Source organism: Penicillium paradoxum, assembly GCF_028828445.1.
Source record: "Penicillium paradoxum strain IBT 22861 chromosome Unknown utg000003l_segment0_segment0, whole genome shotgun sequence".
Lineage (NCBI taxonomy): Eukaryota > Fungi > Ascomycota > Eurotiomycetes > Eurotiales > Aspergillaceae > Penicillium > Penicillium paradoxum.
The window spans coordinates 4,970,769-4,992,933 of NW_026643181.1; the positions used below are offsets into that span (position 1 = coordinate 4,970,769).

At 50.3% G+C, this 22,165-nt stretch overlaps 6 protein-coding genes across 6 annotated transcripts; 2 read left to right on the forward strand and 4 right to left on the reverse strand.

Annotated features, from left to right (window-relative positions):
- Positions 1 to 264: 264 nt before the first annotated feature.
- Positions 265 to 5,783, reverse strand: N7457_003680 (GARP complex subunit Vps53; the record flags this gene model as incomplete). Its single annotated transcript, XM_057174725.1, has 5 exons — positions 265 to 1,002; positions 1,056 to 2,851; positions 2,913 to 2,940; positions 3,581 to 5,146; positions 5,337 to 5,783. The coding sequence occupies 5 exons, from the start codon at positions 5,781 to 5,783 to the stop codon at positions 265 to 267; spliced, it is 4,575 nt and encodes a 1,524-aa protein (XP_057034876.1).
- Positions 5,784 to 6,576: 793 nt separating this feature from the next.
- Positions 6,577 to 8,069, forward strand: N7457_003681 (retrograde cargo receptor ERV46; the record flags this gene model as incomplete). The annotated part of the gene is made up of 3 exons (XM_057174726.1): positions 6,577 to 6,769; positions 6,878 to 7,058; positions 7,127 to 8,069. 3 exons carry the CDS (start codon positions 6,577 to 6,579, stop codon positions 8,067 to 8,069), a joined length of 1,317 nt encoding a protein of 438 aa, XP_057034877.1.
- A 499-nt stretch (positions 8,070 to 8,568) lies between these two features.
- On the reverse strand, positions 8,569 to 10,215 carry N7457_003682 (uncharacterized protein; the record flags this gene model as incomplete). The annotated part of the gene is made up of 1 exon (XM_057174727.1): positions 8,569 to 10,215. The coding sequence occupies one exon, from the start codon at positions 10,213 to 10,215 to the stop codon at positions 8,569 to 8,571; it is 1,647 nt and encodes a 548-aa protein (XP_057034878.1).
- A 1,609-nt stretch (positions 10,216 to 11,824) lies between these two features.
- On the reverse strand, positions 11,825 to 15,578 carry N7457_003683 (uncharacterized protein; the record flags this gene model as incomplete). The annotated part of the gene is made up of 4 exons (XM_057174728.1): positions 11,825 to 14,860; positions 14,917 to 15,071; positions 15,125 to 15,481; positions 15,563 to 15,578. The coding sequence occupies 4 exons, from the start codon at positions 15,576 to 15,578 to the stop codon at positions 11,825 to 11,827; spliced, it is 3,564 nt and encodes a 1,187-aa protein (XP_057034879.1).
- Positions 15,579 to 18,445: 2,867 nt separating this feature from the next.
- N7457_003684 (Zinc finger C2H2) lies at positions 18,446 to 20,188 on the reverse strand (the record flags this gene model as incomplete). Its single annotated transcript, XM_057174729.1, has 2 exons — positions 18,446 to 20,046; positions 20,107 to 20,188. 2 exons carry the CDS (start codon positions 20,186 to 20,188, stop codon positions 18,446 to 18,448), a joined length of 1,683 nt encoding a protein of 560 aa, XP_057034880.1.
- Positions 20,189 to 20,452: 264 nt separating this feature from the next.
- Positions 20,453 to 21,184, forward strand: N7457_003685 (DNA-directed RNA polymerase core subunit RPO26; the record flags this gene model as incomplete). The annotated part of the gene is made up of 4 exons (XM_057174730.1): positions 20,453 to 20,490; positions 20,631 to 20,903; positions 20,972 to 21,091; positions 21,151 to 21,184. 4 exons carry the CDS (start codon positions 20,453 to 20,455, stop codon positions 21,182 to 21,184), a joined length of 465 nt encoding a protein of 154 aa, XP_057034881.1.
- Between the last annotated feature and the right edge of the window lie 981 nt (positions 21,185 to 22,165).

Here is a 22,165-nt window from a genome sequence, read left to right on the forward strand (position 1 = left end):
TGGATGGTGAAGATGAAACAGAAAATAAGAACAAATTAGGTCCAAGATAAGAGGAAATATGTCATTTAATCCAAGTGGTATACAGCTGCAAAAAAAAAGAAGAAATGATCTAGACAGCATGTCTCTGAGCATAGGAAACCCATGCCTCAAGAGTATGCAATGCTCCAGACAAATTTGCCGAAATGACAAGCAATCTACAATGGTATCCACGCCCATGTCAAAATGCAAGCAGAAAGAAAACAAGAATGAAAATCAGATGCAGATCTACGCCCCATCCTCGGTACTCCGCCCGAATCGGCCTCCGAAACCACCAAGATCACGACGGAAGAATTTGCCAATGTTCTTCAGGTTCTCGTTGAGGTTTCCGGTAGCGCTCTCGGATGGACTTGACATGTGATTAGGTTGTAGGGAAGACCCGCCGAGGGCTGGAGATAAGGTGCCTGATGGGCTGGTCAGGCCAGATGTGGAAAGAGATGTTCCGGTCGTCCCAGCTCCCAGTGTGCTTAAGCTGGGGTTGCCGAAGCGATCGACGCCGTCTTTGGCAGCCGACATGATGGCAGACCCGAGCAGAGAGGCTTCAAAACGAGAGGGCATGGCCGCGGCGGCACTGCTTAGGCCTAGGCCCTGGGATACGGACCCGGTGGCGGTGGCGGATGGCCCTTGCAGAGAGGCAAGAATGGGGTTGCTCGACTGGAGACTGGATGCATAGCGGTCTGATGCACGGTGAAGCTGGAACAGTTCCACAAGGTGGTTTTGCTCCTGGCGCCCGCGGATGCCCTTCAGCTCGAGGATTTTGCGGAAGTTATTATTGTTGCGGTCGGCAATATGGATGAGGTAAGCTTGTACAAGAGCTTCCGGTGGTGACGGCCGGACCTGGAGGGTTTTGAGGAGGGTTTCGATTTTGAAGAAGCTGCTATTCACGCGCTTGACAAAGCCGGCGGGCGCTGGAGCAGGTAGCAGTGACGAAAGACCGCCCTTGAGAACATTGGAATCGAGAAGCATCTAGAAAGGGAATTAGCAAACTACACAATGTCATGATAGGGAGAGCACGATACCTGTTCTGCGCCAGTCTCTGAAAGAGGTCTGCATTGGAAGACGTTGTTGATGAACTGGCTCGACATGAGCTCCACCAGGTGATCCGAGAAGGCACGAGCATATTGGTGCTTATGCAGATATTGTAAAATTTCAGACGCCTTCTCCTTCGTCTGGGAAAGCATCTCGGCCATGTACGAGCTCTGATCACTAACTGCCTCCATCTTAGCCCAGGGCGTGTTGCGCATCTCGCGCCAGGAGGGCTCAAGGCCGACTTCAACCTGGCGCACAAGGCCTCGTACAGCAGCGGATGCGATGCCCATAAAGGAGTCTGCTTGACTTTGCAAATCCACAGATTGCTTTAGATTCTCATCCAGCCTACTTCTAATCTTCTCTTCCAATTGAGTGCAGGTAGTATAGCAGTAGTCGGCAGTGTTCAAGACTGAGATGTAATCTTCCACAGAGGGCATCCGGGACGGTGTGTGACCCGTGGGCCGTTCACTTATATAATTGAGAAGAACTTGCTGGGCATATTGGTCCAGATATTTGGCAAATACCTTGGCCAGCTCCGCCAGACTGCCCCCGGTTGAGAGTTTAGCGCATTGCTGCAAAGCAAGTCGGTAGAAAGTGAAAAGCTCCGTCGAAGACGAAACCACACTATGCGAGTCGAACTCTTCGTCTGGTACTTTGAGAGGCTGTTGGCGGTACTTCGGCATTAAAGCTGCTAGTTGCTTGTCCTGGGCTTCAACCCAGACACTGAGGTACGGTTCAAAGGCCTCAGAAATCGACTGGCTGAATACGGGCGGTTCGGCAGAGGCAAATGTGTCAACAGAGGTACGCGACGAAGGGGCGAAGCGCCGATCAAGAGAATGCTCAAAGTCAAGCGTTTCTTGCAAACATGAGAGTAGCAAATTGACATCAAGCGCCTGTCCACTGCGTACAGATCGGGACAAAATGCCTTTGAAATCATCACGTGTACCCTCGCAGAAAACATTGGCTAAGACTTCATTTACCCGCCATGAAGCCGGGAAGATGGCTGCATTTTCCTCGTCGTATATCTTCAATATGCGCCGGAACCAGGAGTATCGGCGGGAAATGTTGTCTAAAGACCCAGCCTCCTCATTGTTTCGGAAGACTTGCCGGTACTCGCGAAGCTGCGTGTTACAATACCAAGTCACCAGGCGGGATCGTGCGTGCTCACCCAGAGCATCTGCGACCAGACATGCCTCCGCGAGCATCGCACGCTTCGGCCCCACCTCACCCTTGGCGAAGGCCATCTCAAAGTCCTCACAGACCTGCTCTTGCAGGTCTCGTTGTATGTCTGCGACATTCCGACTGAGCATTGCAATCTGATCAATCGATCGGTATGACTTAAAGTGGGCCATAAGCTGAATGACAGCCTGAAGCAACTGTGCACAATCGCCATATTGCCGCGTCCGACTGAGAGCTTGAAGCTGATCGTATGCCGTGGTGAGCATTTGCAACCGTTTGAGGGCCGTCATAGATAGTGTGAGGTTCTTTTTTGCGTTGTCTAGTTGTTTAATGTCGGCTGTCATGTCGGTGATGGCTTGCTCCGTCTTCAATGCGCGCTCCCGCACGTCATCGATCTTCTTGAATAATTCCGACAGGTCAGCCTTGGCTGCCTGGATTCGTTCCACACTCTCGGCATTGGAGGTGACCTGCTCCTCCACTAGCATGCCGATGTCATCATCCAGCTCATCTTGGCATTCGTTCAGGGCGTCGGAGATCTGAGAAACCGAGGAGAGGGTTGATGGGTGGGAGAAAACGGCATTCAAGTGTTCAATCGGATCGTAGTCCACTAGATTTCCCCCTATATTAGCATATGCAGTGGTGCGCACGAAAGGTCAAGTGTTCCGCACCCGCATCCAAGGCGTCGAGGCTTGGTTCCTCGTTTGGCGACATGTGGCCGGTGGTTGTGGCAGTGATAGTCATTCCATCAGCTCGCCAGAATCATCCTGCTCTTGGTCCCAACTTGCTATAAGTGAGGTCAATGCGGAATTCGTGGGATGGAGAGTTGGAATGGGGGGAGTTGATTGCGGCCCGCATGGCTCTAGCGCGCCAGCTTGGCATCTTCCCTGTGCCGCAATGCTCCAGGAGTATGATTACGCGCCTACAATCATCCCGGGAGATTTTACGTCTATAATTTGTTTCTAGGATGCTGCGTCAAATATTGAAATAGGAACTGTGTGATATTTTAAGTTTTTTTAAGTTTCATAAAGTTCCTGGCCCAGTGGCCCATGTCCAGAGATCGAAATTGTCAAACCGGGTAATCGCCCAAACAATGCAAGAGTAAAAGAGCAAAAAAAAAAGATATTGTCACATCGGATGCGTCATGCTTCCACTAAGCCACCTCCTGGATGAAATTGACTAGCTAACAGAGCCGGGGGCGGACGTGAAAGGGTTCAGTAAAGAGCAAAGAGCTCACGCCGGAGTAAGGAAAGCAGTGGGAGGAAGTGAGCCAGACGCCTGTGAAAGTGTGTGATTAGTCTTGTTCCATGGACGAATGTAGAAATACAGAATTGCTTACCTTCAGTTGTTCGAAGTTCTTCCATGCAAGCTCAGCATTCCAACCATTGCCGGAGAGGGCCATCTCGGAGAACTGAATAGTCATGCCAGACTTGGCACTCATCTGAGCAACCAACTGCTCCTGCTGGAGCTGGGCATCAGGCTTTCCAGGTCGGGGCAAACCATATCCTTCGGCAACATTGCTACCCGGGGCAACTGGGGGGATGGCAGTAACGGCAGGAGCCACGGCAGTAATAGGAATAGCAATAGGAGGTGCAGCGGCAGTTTGGGGGGCGTCCTGGGAAATTGCTTGGATCTCGGGACTCCATGATTCGTGTCCACCGTATGCGCGCAGGCAGAAAATCTCGCTGATAACTCGAATTCCACCGGGAGTGTTTCCGGGACCAAGGATGAAGGTGCGATCGAAGCTGCGGGTCTCAACCTTGCCACCAATGCTCTCCTCAAGTTGACCATGCACCATGAGCGAGAGACCACCAACTCCAGTAGGGCTCTGTCCAGTGGGGTCAGGGAGATTGGGAACTGGGTGGCATTCAATGAGCCATTGATCTGCTTTTGTAATAAGGTCGGGGTGACGAGTAGGCGGGAGCGCATTAAAAACTTCACGGATCTGCTCGGGGCCCTTGAAAGAGCGCGACATGCGAGCGGAAAGGTGGTTGATTTTGTCAAGGTTCCGGCTCTTTCTGATGTATTCACCCCAGCCTGCGGTCTCGGTTTGACCGGCCCGGGGGGCAGTGGTGTTGACGTTGAGCGAGAAAGTAGATTGATCATCGTAGACACTGGTGACCAGACTGTTGCGGTCGTTGTCATAGCCAGGGAAGAAAGCACGAACGAAGTTCTCGCCAATTTGCGATTCGTCGACAAAGTGAGGAGGCAAAACGGGGATGGGGGTCTTCCTCTGAGCTGCAACCTCTTCTGGAGTTCGGACTTGAATGTTGTTCAGAGTTTGCAGCTTGGGGTACCATTTGAGCATGGTGTCTTTGAAACTGGGATCGGAACAGAAGTCGTTGCCAATCATGTCCAAGAAGATGAGGTTGCGGAATTTCCAGCGCCATCCAAGCATTCCCTGCGCATCCTTGATATTATTCTTAGAAAGATCCAGGAATTTGATATCGGGGAAACTCTGAGCGAGAGTTGTCACAGAGTTGATGTTTTGAAGCTTGTTGTCCGCCAGGCTGACACTTGTTACTGCCTCACGTCGCTCAGCTGCACTCTTGAAGCCCATCTCCCAGACCTTCATGAGAGCAGGGAAGAACTTGGACTCGGTAGAGGTTGTGTTGAAGATGCCCATGGCCTGCAGACCAGGGTCTTCTGTGAGCTTTGACAAGTCAAGGAGCTTGGTATCCGGGTAGAAGCGTTTGCCAAGGATGGTGTTCATTTTGGTTTTGGTATCAGCAGTCGATCCAGGAGTGTTGTCCGCTGCGGCCAGTTCCTGATCGAGTGCGGTGGCAGCAGTGTATGTTTCAACGTTGATATGAGCACCGGCGAAGACATTGTTATTGATTCGAAGCATGTGAGCCGCCAGATCAGGTCGAACGAATACCACGAGAGTGTCACCTTCAACGCGCGACTAATTTGAAAGTTAGAAAGGTGCTAAAGGACCTTGAAAACCACGGTCACCCCAAAGGGTAAAAGCCAAAAAGCCCAAAAAGTGTCGATCGTCGTTTTGTTGGAGGGCCGTCCTCGAAAACGAGACACGAGAGCGGGGGATGTCGAAGTCCGATATTGGTGGTGACCGCCGTTGCAAGTGAGGGACTTACCTTGGTAATCTTTGCGCGGGGTCCAGATTTGGTAAAGGAATTCATGCGTCGTTCGAGGAATGCGATGAGGCTCTCGAGGCCACCGTCACGGTTGCTTGCTGCCTTGCTGGATTTCCATCCACGAACACTGAACTGCTCAAGATTGCTGGCAGCCTTTCTGTTGCCCTGTCGGATGTTCGCTTGGGGGTCGACACTGGAAATTGCCCGTTGAATTGCATCAAGGTGCTTGTCGCGAGCCTGGACCCGGTTGCCAGTTCCTGCGGCTCGGCCGCCTACACCTGCACCTGCAGCACGGCCACCAAGACCGGATTTTTCAGCGCGGTTTCTCTTCGAACGAGCGCCACCAGCATCCATGTCCATATCGCCATCCCGATCGGTGCGAGTTGGACCGCGCTTGCGGATACCCCCGCGGTCGTTGCCGCCGCGGCGAGACTTCATGGTCTTCATAGTGATGGGGGAGATGGTTGAGAGGTCGGTGGGGTATCGGGATGTATTTTAAAAAGAATAGAGATAAAAGAAAGTTGAAACAGCTAAAACGAAGCAAGCAGCGCGCGATGCGCCTCAGATCAGGCAGAAAAAAGTAGTTCGCATGTGAGGAGGTCGCAGTAGAAATGGTGATTCGAGGAGATGGAAAGGTTGGGAAGAGGCAAACAGGGAAGAGTGAAAAAGAGGGGTGTTTGCCGATTAAGTAGCACAGTCGGAAGACAATAGGAAGTTGACCGTGAATGGCCAAAGAACCATAAAGCCGTGAATAGTAAAGTGAGGCTAAAGAAAAAGTGACGATTGGCACGTGATAGGGCGGCACTATCTAGAACTAAGCCTAATTGGGAGATGACTCATCCCTTTGTTCCGCCCCGACCAATCACAGGCTGTCGTCTGTCCTCACGAATAGTCCCCATACATTGACCCTGCAAGTATGCCTGGCCACTTGGAGGCTTCGAATCGGTCTTGTTGCTGTCTCTACTGTTTAGGTGCCTGGAAGCGAGTCACTTTGGATTGCCGCACATAGATCCTGCTACTGGTATGGCTCATCTCCCTATTGCTTCTACTTGGTTGTGTTTATTTGCTCTGTTTGTTGGCATGGGTCCTCTCCTTCAAAGGAGCTTGCGCGTCTCAAGACCACCTAGCTAACTTGTTCGTGTATTCTTTGTCATACAGATACTGAAAGTACTGCTGCTATCCATATCAATCTTCGTCTGGTCTTTGCGCTTCACCCTATGGTCATCAATTGACCGGCGATATGCCTGCAAAGTCGCGGTTCACGAAGCTAGACGCCTTCGCCAAGACCGTCGAAGATGCCCGTATTCGCACGAACTCCGGAGGTGTCATTACAATCGCTTCGCTCCTAATTGTTCTATGGCTGGTATGGGGCGAATGGGCCGACTACCGACGAGTTGTGGTGCTGCCAGAGCTTGTTGTCGACAAATCTCGAGGTATGGATAGAGTCCGGCCTCGCTCGGACCCACGATGGACATACATCTTTGAAAATTACAATAAAGTGCCCAGCGCAAAGTCGCTAACAACTTAATTTCGTTGCGCAGGAGAGCGAATGGAGATTCACTTGAACATGACATTCCCTCGGCTGCCATGTGAGCTGTTGACCTTGGACGTCATGGATGTCTCTGGTGAGCAGCAGGTTGGCGTTGCTCATGGCGTGAACAAAGTCCGCCTGAGCCCTCACTCCGAAGGAGGCAAGGTGATTAATGTTCAGTCCTTGGATTTGTACGTGCCAGCCCTATAACTTGAATCTCTCACATCATGATCATAATCTCATTATCATCCTTTCGCAGACACTCGCCATCTGAGATCGCAAAGCATCTGGCTCCGGATTACTGTGGTGAATGTGGTGGAGCATCGCCTCCACCAAACGTCATAAAGCCAGGATGCTGTACTACTTGTGAGGAAGTGCGCGAGGCTTACGCCGAGAAGCAATGGGCCTTCGGTGACGGTAGCAACATCGAGCAGTGCAAACGCGAGGGATACGCCGAGAAGCTTGCAGAGCAGCGCCGCGAGGGATGTCGGATTGAGGGTGTGCTAAAGGTAAATAAGGTGGTGGGCAATTTCCACATTGCACCAGGCCATAGCTTCACCTCCGGCAACATGCACGTCCACGATCTGGACGCCTACGTTGTGCCCAATGCGGCACCGGCTGACCAGCACACCATGTCCCACATAGTCCACGAGCTTCGCTTCGGGCCCCAGCTTCCTACAGAGCTAGCAGGCCGCTGGGGATGGACCGATCACCACCACACTAACCCACTCGACGATACCAAGCAGGAGACCGATGAACCCGGCTACAATTTCATGTACTTTGTCAAGGTTGTCTCGACGTCCTACCTGCCTCTAGGCTGGGATCCTGCCTTCTCGTCGTCTATCCACACTGCCTACGACAAGGCGCCTCTTGGCTCCCACGGCCTCGCCTACGGTGATCAGGGCAGTATTGAGGCCCACCAGTACTCGGTCACCTCACACAAGCGTCCCCTCTCTGGTGGCAATGATGCTGCAGAGGGCCACAAGGAGCGCGTGCACGCCAGTGGTGGCATCCCAGGTGTCTTCTTCAACTACGACATTTCCCCCATGAAGGTCATCAACCGTGAGGCTCGCCCGAAGTCTTTCACTAACTTCCTGACTGGTGTCTGTGCTATCATCGGTGGTACTTTGACTGTCGCCGCTGCGTTGGACCGCGGTTTGTATGAAGGCGCCATGCGCGTGAAGAAGCTGCATTCAAGCTAGGTATTTTTATCTAGTCAGAGATAGGACATGGGATAGGATTCACAGGACATCTTGCGTGGATGGCCTTTTTTGGCATGGGCTAGGCTTCAGATCTGCCTGTTCGGGACGGACAGGTGAATTAGGGCATCGCGCAAGCGAGGGAAGCTGGCACTTGTGGCGTTTTTGGGATACCTCTATAAGTTTTTTGCGACTGTGCTGTTTTAAGCTAGGATGTAACTATTCATCTATCAATAGCATCAAATCATCGTATTGGGAAAGTTACGGTTGCGTTTATATCATGGAGCTGAGTTCCAGTAGGAATTGACAACATGAAAGTCCCATCGACACGCTTGCTGTAATGACCAAGATATGTGCGTAAGTTTCAAAGCCATCTGATCACAGTATACAAACTATGCTCTGAAAATTGATTATCATATATTATATATACATATACACTGTGTTGTTATCCGACGACCATCGCAAACAAGAGATGAATATCAAGGAGTCTCACCCTATCCGCCTAAGCACCAATCGAAGCCCTAACCCGACTAGCCCTTCTGCTCTCAGAATGCGTACCCCGATCCGCAGCCAACTGCTGCGCAAATTTACTCTTAGCCCTAATTTCCGGGCCCTTCCAGTAGAAGACATAAATCGGAATCAGAACCAAGAACCCGACACATCCAAGCAGCGTACTCGCCCACTGGAGATGGTACTTGCTCCCCATATTCTGATACATCGGTGTGGAGTACATTGTTGCAATACCAGCAAGGAAATCTCTCGCGAATCCATTGCCACCTGTCGCAGATGCAGAATACGGCCCGTATGCGGCGACCATGTAGTCGATCGTCGCCATGTAGATTGCGTAGTTTGCCATCGCGATCATGCATGCGAATATACACGGTGCGATCCATGGGATTGGTGGACCCATGCTTGTCCACGCGAAGCCTAGGAGCCCGACTGGTTCTAGTGGGGCGATGAAGAGGAGAAGGAGGAGACGTCGTTCGGCGGGACGACTTGCTGCGCCGGATTTGCGCCGGACTTGGATTTGGCGGTAGATATCTGGAAGGAAGATTGTGTATGCGAGGATATATCCAATGAGAATCGAGCCGAAGGTTAGTCCGACTGCGAGCGTGCTGAATGACCATTGTTCGAAGACTAGGGCGAAGGACTCGGTAAAGACGAAGATCAGCGCGTCGGAGAAACCAGAGAGGAGGGAGAGGAAGAGCACGATTGGTTCGCGAAGGAACATTTCAAATGGCCGGATCCAGATTCGCAGTACGTCATGGATGTCTAGACGGGGGGTTTTCAGTTCGTTCGGACCCCAGATGTCTTCGCCGTTCTTGCGTCGGCGTTTGGCTTCGCGGTCGATCAGAATTGTTGCACGGGTCTCTGGTACAATGAAGAAGTGCATGATTTGCGTTACTACCCCCACGATCAATTGCATCCAGAATACCCAGTGCCAATTTAGCCATTGGCCGATCATTCCGCCGAAGAAGGGCCCTATGGTTGACCCGCCCACGGATGAGAGGACCACGTAGGCTACGGCATAGCCTTGGTCATCGGCTTCCCACATATCGGCTGTCATGCCGAGTGTGACGGAGCCACCGGCGGAACTGAGTCCGCCGAGGACGCGGCATACGACGATCGTCCCGTAGTTGGGTGCAAGTGCGCAGGGAATCTGCCAGATGTTCACAAGAAATAAAGAAAGCTGCATGATGGGCCAGCGACCAAACTCCTCGCTCCACGGTGCCCAGAGCTCACATCCGAATGCGTATGCGACTAGGAACACACACTGTCCGACTCGCGCGGCTTGTTCGCTGATGTGAAATTCCTCGGTCAGACCGGCTACGGCATTGGCGTAGACGCCTGTGTTGAAGTTCATAGACATCTGAACCACGAAGATGACGCTGAGAATTGTCCATTTCTTCCATGTTGGAAAACAGAAGCCAAGCTTCTCGTAGCAGTCATCTTCTGTTAGCTCAGGCTTGCCGCCCATGTCAAGCCTGGGTTTGTATTCGTGACTTGTTGCGTCGGAGTTGGAAGCATGTTCGGCTTGAGTGTCGACACCCCGCTCTGTTTCAATCTTGTTTGCCTGTGGGTCGGCCTCGTCTTTGAAGCTTGATGACTGGGGCTTCTCGGGTATTGTGGAGTGGATCGGAGGAGCCATCAGGTGGTTTGTATAAAGGTTCTATTGCCTATGTATCGAGCTCACAATTGTATACGTATAGAGACCCATAAGATAGGAAAAAAGAGAAGAAAACAAAAGGATATGCTATGCAATGGCATCTCAGTACACAGCAGACGATATCAAACTGGTTATCAGCCTCTCTTATACCTCTCTTATACAAACAGAATAAGCTTTACCCAAGAAGGACATCCCGACGAGCCAATCAGAGCGCCTGCCGGAAACCTGTTCGCCCCACGAGCCGGAGCCCCACTACGTCACGCCTGCCCCAGACTACGTCAAATGTTGCTTCTCTCCTCCACGGGTCTTCCATGGTCAATCAGATGCTGCTCTAACTTCAAATCACGCAACATAGACCGAGGAAATAGATTGATGAGTGGGTACATCGGAGGGAGAGGTGCAGGACATGTTGTCATAGTTCTGGGTGTATACATCGATGGTATGTTTAAATCTTCATTGTTGACGGCATGAACCTATGATTCGTGTAGCATGATCATCGATGTTATTAATCATGATCGAGAGTTTCTGGGTCCCGTGGGCCCCAGAATGAGCAAGTGGGCGATTGCACAAAGTTATCCATTGTAGTATAATACCTGAGGGCCTTGGTACGAAATCCTTGGACAAACATGATCTGCAGCTAGGAAATTAAGAACGCAATCAATGCATATACAACATATAGGAGTACGTCATACAAAATCAGAAGGCCTGAGCGCAAATTCAGCAGGACCGGATGCCTGGAAGAGATTCGATCAACCAAGCAAGCCCCGGTAGATCTGTACCGTGCAGGCACAGATTACTACAATCTAGGTATCTAGAATACTGAGGGCTCGAGTACCTGATGCTCGATCTTTACTTTGGGCTTGACTTAAGTTGTTCCCAAGTTCCAGTCCTTGGTTGAGCTTTTTGGACTTTCGGCCTCAAAGGGACTGTTTCGAAGTCTTTTCCACCTTCTTTGGACCTGCATATTTGGGTCCGAGGAGGCGCATCATGCATCTCAATACAATCTCATATATAACCACTTACTACTACTACTACTGCTACTACCACTACCACTACGAAATCATCATCTGAGGCCAATAGAACAAAAGATCATATAGAGAGGTGAAGAGGTAATCGCCTGGTTGTATATCCATAGTCAATCTATACCGCATACATAAAGGCGCATATTTCCTGATTCGGATTTACATGTCAAAGCAAACCTGTGAATACGTCGTAGAGAGAGAAAGACAAGGTAGTAGGGGAAAGCGAGGCAATCCCGGTGTAATGATAGACAAACGACTCGCATGAGAAATCAGTGAAGAGAACACCACGCCAATTTGGAACTCCGGTCGGATGCGCGATGCAACATAGCAATGAAAGATAAGAAAAAGATAATGAGTGCGGCTGGAGGGTGGAGAAAACAAAAGGATTGTGGGCCAGGTTTGGAAGCCAAGTTCAAAACATCACTTGGTATACAGGAACAAAGGGGTGAAGAAAACAGTAATTGATACTGTTAGTGATGTGTAGGGAAGGGAATGGGTGATTAGACAGAAAGGAAGGTCGAGGTAGCGGGAAGAAGAATGGTGGGTCACCGACAGGCAGGCAAACTAATTTACTGAGCATAGCTGTAGTACCTGGGTTCTTGGGTATAGGGCTGGCTTGGCTGATAGGGCGGAGTTTGAGGGGCTTGGGCAGCAAGCTGTCCGTACCAGGAAGATCGGCGGGGCTCATCCACTGGGTTCACCTGGTTGAGGGCATCCCATGTGTGACTAGCTCCCGGAATGTTATACATGGACGCGTGATGGCCATGTTGAGATGGATAGACAGATCCAGCCTGTTGATGATGCATTTGTTGAGGGGCGAACTGCTGCATTGTGTACTGGGATGACATAGGTTGCTGCATCATATGTTGCTGACGATGGGCGATGGCCTGTTGAACCGCATGATTAGACATCCCTTCCCTCATTAGTTGCTTCTCGCGCTCCCGGGCGTCAATGTGCGAGACCAGACCCATAGGATTCACAGGCGCCTGCTGTTTCCGGTTGTCAGTTGACATGTTGAAGAACGAAGAACCAGTCATGCGGGCAACATGCTCCTGCTCACGAGCGGAGAGCTGGGTCGAAGCATCGTTGTGATTGAGCATACTCTGGGCACCCCGAGACGAAGGTCGGTGATTGGGACTTTGCTGAGCGTTCATTGGGGAATTGGGACGGGCATATTGCGTCCAGTCGCCAGATACAGGACGGTGCACCGACATGGGATTGGAAGGAGTGCGGTTGTGGAACTGTGCTGGTGGGCTGGGTGCGGCTCGTTGCTGCACATACTGCTCCGGAGTGAGACCTCCACCGGGAGTGACAGGGCGACCGAAAGCCATTCCAGGTTGCCACAGCATGCTCCGTCGATATTCCTCCCGGCTGGACGGCCGGGCATTAGCTTGATCAACTGTGAACTTAGTTCCAGATGACTCGTTCCGTTGGTGCTTCTTCAGAGTGTCTGATGTGGTTGGGCGTCCGGTAGTAGGCATGTAGGTCATAGTTGGGCCGAAATCAACTGTAGGAATATCGGGGTTCGAAGTCGGGGCCTTCTCTGTAGCATAACGAGTATCGCCAATGACGAAGTCTTTGGGTACTGGAACTCCAACAGTCTTCATGACACCCATTCTGGGCTTGGTAGACTTGGTAGATTTCTTGCTGTACACGGAGCCATGGGTGCTAGCATAGTCAGGTGAAACTGTTGATGCATCATCATAAACACTCTCTTCCTCAGTTCCGTTTCTGTTTCCAGTAGACGAAATTGGGGATGGCAGATGGGGGGCGATTTGATTCAGCACATCTTCGTCAAGGGTATGACGAAGATCATCATAGCTCGGTTCGCCTACTGACTGTGACTCTGTTCCAAAAAGGACTTGCTGGGGAAGCGGCTTGCGTCGCACAGACCTGGTGGAATCGATTGGCGCCCGTTGAGAGTTTCGCAGAGGAGAACCTCGCTGAGGCGACGGGCTGCCAGTGGTACTAGGTGTGTTCGGACGATGCTCCAGAACTGGGGGAGGTCGAACTGGGAATGCAAGAGCGATATCCTCATCACTTGATGAATTTGCAAGAGAGTTTGCAAACACAGTAGGGCCGGGATTGATGCGGTTGCCCTGGGGTTGTTGGTCATTCGTGGTCTGTGCCTGATGGCCTTTCCAGGCGGCACCGGCGGCTGCCACGCTCAGCCCCATCGTCCCAACCGATGTGAGTTGAGAAAGGGTCGCGTGAGACATCCGGTTGTTTGCTAGCCTTTGCTCCGAAGACGCCTCTGGCCGATTAGTGGGCATCTCTTTGGGTCCGTGCGAAAATGCGGGTGGGTTTGCAACGGGAGCAGGAGGGGTGTGTGGGGGAAGCTGCTCTCCAACTGGCGGACCATGGTAACGGTCGAGATTTGGGTCGCTTTCAGAACTGACACTCTCGGAGATGGGTGCCACTGCTGGTAAACCACGGTATGCCAGATCTTGATAAGATGAATCAGGTGAGCTCTCAACCAAAGATCCATGCCTCGGCCTAGAACCGGCAAAGCCCGGGCTGTCAGACAGTCCGCGGTTGTGATACACAATAGGCGAGCTATCGCCCGTAGGGACTTCATGGATGATAGCTTCAGTAGAGTGGTTGAATTCGGGTTTGCTCTCAAGAGCAGCAAACTGGCGGCGAGCAGAGTCCATAGGAATATCACTGTGGCGTGCAGATGCAGAGCGATAGCGAGGTCTCGTGCTGTTGATACTATTAGTCCTGCTTCTGCCAGATGAAATTCGGCGCTGTGTTGCTTCTTTGAGCTGTTTTCTCCACTGAGCTTCGCTCCACTCTTGGCTTCCCGGGGTTTGAAGGAGACTGGAAATATCCAATACGTCCAGATAGCCATAACGCCGCTCCTTGGGGAATGCAAACATGATGCTTTTGATGTGATTAGTATCTGCCACTAGACGAGTAGGGCGGCCATAAAGATTGAAGGTGTCAAATGTCGGGAAAAGGAAGCGGAGCATCATCTCGAATCCAGAAACAGCGGCATGCGGCTCGGGCATGACGAAGACAAGTCCTTCCGAGGAAGACTCAGGCTTATGGGTGGTGATCCGTCCTTCCAACTTCACCAGGGTGGATGCATCAATCAAAGCCTTAGATTGCGGATAAACGGCATATGCCGAGTAAACATGCGTAACCGTTGCAATGGGAACCGCCTTCTTCGTCTTCTTCGTCTCATAAAATTTGATATTTCCGGTGACAGGGATAGACAAACGGTCATATGCCGATTTCTTCATCATCTTCCGCGCCTTCTGGAGCTCTTTTTCATCTGGCGGACTGATCACAAACCAGCACCGTCTCCAAGGAGTTCCTGCGCCAAATCGGACGCGCGCCCAGTCTTGATACTTGAATTTGGTAGGTACCAAGATTGAGTTGATTCCATTGAGAGTCCTTCCCTTCGCTGCAATCAAAGAGCCAGTGTAGGCTTCGTATAAAGATGTGTGTTCATACATCGAGAGACGAATCGCCGCAGTCCATTGGGTCAGGGAGTGGAATGAGTTGAAATGCAAGAGGTATCGATTTTTGCCTGCCGAGGAAACGCTGAGTACGTTCTTCAATGGCGGATTATTGCCATCTCGGATAGGAAGGACTTCAAGCTGCAAGTAGATGATCAGCGCATGTCTGGTAAATCTTGGGCGAAAGAATATCTCACCATCTTGAGTGATGCATCGGCCAAATTGATAAATGTCGCCGGGATCTCTTCTCCCCCTGCTGCGTCCAGCGCAGCGCCATCCCATAGTGAAAGAACGGTTCCTACTAGTTGTGCGTAGCATTCGACCCACTGTCGATCGCCAGAAGGCCGTCCGTCTGAACATGTTAGCCCAAGTTTCCCGCAAAAGGCCCGAGTCTAGTTCACTTACAAGTATCCAAATCATTAAGTTTCAGGAAGTATCCTTCCTGGTAGACCTTGCTCGTGTGGATATTGAGAAATGAAAAGATTGGCGACAGTTCCGGCGGGGTATCCTCTGCATGCTGCATGAAAGGTGGGTTGCACGAAAAGATCATAGATGCCGGTCGAGAGCTAGCTCCAACTCTTGGTCCAGAGCTCATAGGCGATGATTCGGCCGGAGGGGATGGGGTTTCGGGGGGTGTTTGCCATCGAGGTGGTGAATCGGTTGGAGTTACGTCGGTCACGGGCGTAACGTCGCTCGACGACTTTCTGCTTTCTTTACTCGAACCATTGTTCCTCCCTCCAAAACTGGATATAAACGAGCGGACTGGGACAATGCAAGAAAGAGTCAATAACGGGCTCTAGTGTAGCCCCCGGAATACCCGAGGATGATCAGCGATCAACTTACCAAACGAACGACCCATGACGTCGGAATGTGATGCGGCACCGGACAAGAAACTCAGTAGGCTTTGAGAGAGAAAAAAAAAAAAAAAAAAACTACCCCTCACCGAGTCCGACTGTGAAACGTCGAGAAAGCAAGGAGATATTGGGGGTGTGGTGGGATTCCAAAAGAAACTGTCTGATCCAGTTGCGCTGAACGAGGGACTGTCAAATAGCGATTGCGCCTGGGCCGGATTCAGACAGAAGAATCACTCCATTAAGGTACACAAGGTAGACCCTGAAAGAAGAAGAAGAGAACGAGCGGTTAGGCCGGAGGGTAGGGAAACTGAGCTTCGCCAAGGAAGATGACGTTACAAGCTGGATATGGCTCGCTAATCACCGGGATCAGCGAACTTTTTTTTTCACAAAAGAAACAAACGAGAGAAGTAGGATAGGATTGGAATAGGAGAGGTATGAAGAAAGAGGAAGATGGGTTGCGTGGGTCTAGTCCGGAGAGGCGAGAGGAACTACTCCGTACTCCATTCCACTTTCCACGGTCTTCGGGGCAATCCACGCTACACATTTGTCCACATTGTCTTCTTCCTCTCGTGTGACTCAGGTAAAAATAAATAATAAAAGGCCAAGCCAATTTTACTAATTTGCTTTTTGCCAATACACAGAGTGTGAGACCTGAACAAAGATCCGGATTTTGATTTTTCTGCTCTGGGTTGGCGTCATCTGGGACCCTCTAGGATCGTCGGTGGAGAGACAACGGGACTATAAGTAGACTAGTATGCATGATACACTCGGTAAATATAGCGGTTTGAAGGACCTCGGGGATTTGGAGTCCCCTGAGTTAGAGGGTTACCTAGCTACCTAATATAGGTGGTTCTTAGATATCTCCTTTTAGATTTCCCAGTTCCCCTATTTCGTTCATCAACCCCCATTGCCATGGCGCTCTAACTCCGCCACTGGGTTCTAAAAATGGGCGCTTGAACCAACTTGGCCACCAGGAAGCCCGATTCGCTTGGCACTCTGCAAGTCCCAAACTGCTGCGATTGCCTCTGATTCTCACACGTTGCCTTTTCTGCGGGTCCACCCTGAGATGGTCCGATGGTCCGCGTTAACAGGCCGCGTAGTCCTCACCGCCAAGGAACCCTTGGAATTCGGGTCTGCAGTAGCTACGATCGGGGAATATTCCATTGTTTTAGTCTTCTGCTCTTCTTATGATCGTTCTATCTCCCGATTTGACCCTGACTACGGAGTAGAGGCCCAAGATAAATTAGCCTGTTCATATTAAAGCTCTCACGGACCTTGTTTCTCTCCTGCATTAGGGCATCCCCAATTCAGCCACAAGAATGGCTCGGAATGATAACCTAACTCACTTCGCACACATGGCCGTTTACCTGGTAAATTATCGATAAGATGGAAAAGGACTTCGTACCCCGTCCCCAGTGTTCGGAATCCAGCTGTTCACGGTCTTGGCAGAGATCAAATAGTAACGGATCGACCTGTGCTATCCTGGCCTGCAGCTGGGGATCAGCATGGCCCCATCGAGATCCGACCCATCGTGTCATAAGTGTGCTTTAGCAAATGTAGATCTGCCATGTGGCAGGGGTGTCTCCGCCATACATCGTACATGGAGATGTACAACGAACATTCTTCAAAGTACCTTATAGTTATTTTTAAATTGTTTCCCCGGTGCCCCATTGCCCCATTCCCCCGCCATACACCTCACAATGGACAGTACGGAGTACATACAGAATACGGAGTACATATGCTGTAGTTACTAGGTACATAAGGTATGTACGTATACATCCCAGGGCTTCCATGGTTGATATCGCCGTCTATGCCTATTGGGGAAATAAAGTTACTGCTCTTTCCCTTTTTTGGCCAACTTTATTCGGACACAGCATATCAGGCCCTCCATGGACCCCCAGTGTGCTGCTTGTCAGTCTGTGCATTTTTGCCCGCTAGATCTGGCTTCCAATTTCTCTTTCTTGACACCCATATACCCCAATACTCTGGACTAGAGCAGTGTTCAGGTCACGGGGGATTTAGTATTGATTACACTTATATCTATCAAATCCTCAGGTATTAACGCACTTTTTTTTATCTATGTACACCGATCTTTGGATATAGCCACAAAAACTATCCAAAAACTTCTATCATTGCATCAATCAAGACGGGGGATATAGAGCTAGCAATTATAGACACCAATCTGAGGACGTTGCCGGATATGATTGTCTCTATCTTATTACATGCAGTTGGCTGACATACATGTGTACACTCCTCGGATCTTTCGCCTATCGGTTTGCTCGCTGCTTGAATAATTTTGAGGAAAAGCTTTAGGACTCTATGCTAGGGCTAGCCATTAGCTTATACACGCCTGCACCGTCATGACTTGGTGTCCTTCGAGTCCGACTCGGTATTTTATATTCTGGTTGCGAGGGATTGCTCACCACAGTCCATCTGTTCTGCAATATCGTCCGGTTCTTCACCATCTACGGCATAAACTTCAGGCGTGCGAAATGCTTGAAGTCGAGTTCTGCGTCTACTTTATAGCCTTGAAAATGTGTTCTTTCAAGACGTAGCTCGACACATCCCTTGGGTCTACTTGGCTTGCTGAGTACCTATGCATATCGATATTCTGATACCCAATGTGGCAAGGAGAGGGCGATTACAGGCAGAAATCAAATCGGATCTTTACCAAGGGACGGTCAATGGAATGGTCGAAAACGAACGAGCCCTTATTTACAGGTCTAATACTCTAGTATCCGCAAAAGCTGGAAAGAACCGAAATAGACTTGATTCTAAAATAGATCCTTTGTGGACATGAATTTCGAGACAATTTCCCGTGAGCAACGCCTCAATAACGCTCAATAATCATAACATCGTGAAAATGTGCCCTTCAATGTTCCATCAGATGATCACCGAGAACGGGGTCAACCAACGCCATGTTATTATGGCTGGGTATCATAGGATCAATGTGACGAGCTGCATGCGCAGGAAAATCATCTTGCATCAAATAATCGGAATCCAAGGCCGGCTGGCTGGGAAGATAAGTTGAGTCGTTCGACTGTGAGCCAAAGGCAACGTCCGAGTGGTCTGCTGCGCTGTATGATTGTTGGTAGTAGGACTGACCATCCTGATCAAATCCAAGACCATAGATGCCCAGTGAGTTGCCTCCAGAGCCAGATTCATCGGAAAGCAATGCACGCTGCATGAAAAAGGCCTGGACTTCATCTTCGGTGCAGTCATGCTTGGTGGTCATGTGAACCCATAGATCGTAGTTGCGGTGGAAACGATGTGGACAAGACTCTGCGTAGAAGCAAGTGATCTGTCGTCCTGTCTCCTCGCCGTAGCCTTGGCCTGTAAGAGCGGACAGAGTAGAGACGGGGTTCGGCGCCGGTTTTTTGCTGGCCGTTGTTCGTTGACGTCGCTTCCTGGTATTCGGGAGGCCCAAGTGCGAAACGCGAACGTGCTCTTCCAGTGTCAGCTTGTTGCCATAGCGCTTGCCGCAACCGATGCCATCCCATCCTTCCACCTTTTTGTTGGCCGAAAGGTCTGTTTCGCCGCATACAAAGCGTCTTTCGCCTTCGTGTACCGTGCGAACATGAACATTCAGGTTGCCGGGTTTGGTGAAGCTACGGCCGCATCCGGGGAATGTGCACGCGTGGATCTTTCGTTCCTCAAGACTGACATCGCCATGAGCTATTTCAAGATGACGTCGTAGTTCTCGTGCTGTGGAACAGACAAGTGGACATTCAGGGCATTGTGGAGGGTGAACAATCCGAATGTGTTCTTGTAGACTGGCATATGTAGGGAATGTCACTTCCTGCTCAGATGATTGCTCTTGTTGGTTTCCAGCACACTCCGAACAAGTGAAACGTTTTTCGACGTGGACCCTGCCCTGGTGATTCCGTAGATTACCAGCAGTTTCAAAAGCCATCTCGCATTTCTCTTTGGTGATTGGATCTACGTGATCACATGGATATGGCTTCTGGTTCAAATGAGCAACCATGACATGTTTCTGTAGAGTCGAGTGCTTTCGGAACGTCTCGTTGCAAGGTGGGTAATCTGTGCAGTGGTAACCGCCCTTTCCTTCATGCGTAGCCAAGTGCCGACGAAGCCGAGACCCGTTCACAAAGCTCTTCCCACAACCTGGATGCTCGCACAGATAGTCTCGAACGGCGGTATGAGCACTCTTGACATGGTGTTGGAGATGGGAAGGTCGTAAGAATGTCTTGTCGCAGCCATCATGGTCACACTTGTAGATCCTTTCGTTGTTGTGTGATCGAATATGCTCTTGCAGTCGACATGGACGATTGAAGGCTTTATCGCACCCTTCAATTGGGCAACGTAGGGTTTTGAACTCGGATGGGTATCGTTGTCGAGAGGACGTGGTCGAGAATGGGGTCGCAGGAGTCTCGTTCAAGTCCACACTCATTTCACTAGGAGTGTTCGGAGGTGAGTACTCGGCATCGGAGTGAGCCTCTTCATAAATCAAATCTGTGGAATCGTCAACAATTCAATCGCTTTATCAGTTGTTATCTCAATAGGTGAACATACCGGAATTGTCCAAGACATTCTGCCTCTGGCGTCGTTTGGGGGTTGTGACCTCCTCTGCTGAGACCTTTCGTTTGAGGGCCATCGTGAGACACCCCAAAGAGGACGTTTAGGAGAGAGAAAACTATCTCAAAACACGAGGAAGTCTAAACTTGAGTGTCGAAACAATAATTTTAATTTGCCGGAAAGGCGGTGACGGTCAACGGCGAGAGGAAGTTTTTCCGCTCCCAAGGATTTTTAGCATCAAATCCCACTTCGATCCCCCGACTTGTCTCTCATACCTCCGGGTCTTTCATTCCTCGCTTTGGTTTACGGATATTTCGTCCCTTGAAACCTCTCACTAATCACAATGTCTGACTACGGCAACGACGACGACGTCGAAGAGACGTAAGCTACCTCCCTCCACCCCAAGGTTGCTCGGAGACCAGGCGCAAAGGAGCTTTGCTCCTATCTTGCTTCTGAACAGCTTCTAAATGGGTTCGCATTTGTCAATATAAACACATTCGCTAATTCTGTGGTTTGCGCAGCTTCGACTACGAGCCCGGCGAGGATGTGTTTGACGAGGAGCCGGAGGAACAAGAGGCCCTTGAAGGCGAGGACGGCGTTGAGGGAGATGCATACAACCCCAACACCAATGGCGAAAACGTTGTTGTCTCTGGCGATCCCAATGCTGGATACGCAGGAAAAGTGATGGAACAATCGCGCGAAAAGAAGGTCCCCAATGATCAGCGCACCACTACCCCGTACTTGACCAAGTACGAGCGCGCGCGTGTTCTCGGTACCCGTGCCCTGCAAATCAGGTACGTTGCTTGCGACAGACAATTGCAGATATGGTTTTCTAGTTGGGGCTTGCTGACATATGGCATAGTATGAACGCCCCCGTTCTTGTCGATCTCGAGGGTGAGACCGATCCTCTCCAGATCGCGATGAAGGAGTTGAACCAGAAGAAAATCCCCCTCATCATTCGCCGATACCTGCCTGATGGATGGTAAGAGACTTTCCGTCCCACATGGATTGCGCGACAGAGCTAACGATGTTTGACCTTAGGTACGAGGACTGGACCTGCGAGGAGTTGCTGTAGAGGCCAAAAAGTCAAGACAATATCAACCTTCCCCCTACTGATGCTGGTTACCAGCTTTTGCTTTTTTTGAGTTTCAGCATAGCGTTTGGAGTTCCTGGGATTCGAAGAAACCGTCAAAAAAATTGAGACTTGGATGTCCTGGATGAAACATGGACACCAACGAGGCTTTGTACATGAATCTAGAACGGCAAAAAACATATCCAAAAAAAATAATATGATGCCCTGTTTATTCCAATATTCTCATCCCTTGACATCATAGAAGAACCGTGGAAGCATCTATATCGCATGTAAGCCACGTGCATAGGTAGCCCTAGAATCGCAGGGATATCCAATCGCTCTGGGTAAACCATATTCCCTAGGAAGGGATCTAGATCCCTTCCTAGTTATGGTTCGAATTCTATGACAAAGAAATGGCGGCTGCTTACTCTTCATACGCAATCAAATGCTTCTTTCGTCGTGTTGCTACTCTTGTCTCACGACATCTGCATGGCTTATGCTAATGAAAAGATACAACTATCAACGCGGTCGTATACCAGCGTCATCCTCGCCCCAAAAAGCTATACTGGTTGAGGGACCTCGGGATAATGCTTCACACAACATCCGAGCTTGGCTCTGTGGTTGTGATTCGCTACTCACTGACTCAAGGAATACCTAGGCAGATCTTAGTAGAATGGAGGCAAATATCTATACAGCCTTAGAAGCTACCGCATGGTTGAAGGTTGCACTGAAAAGAAATCATAAATGAAATAAGAGAGTAGCCTGTTCGTTCAATCTTCCTATCAACTTACAAAAAGCATTCACATTTTTAACAAAGATCTACAGATACGTGATCCACGTAAGCTTGGCTTATTGTCCTTTTCTTTTTCTTCCTCGTATTCTAAATCTTCGTACGGGATATAGACAATGGCTTCAATAGATAGCAGGCAGATCTAAGCCCAGCCTTATTAATGAACTGCCCATAGGTAGGTACTTCGAGAGGGA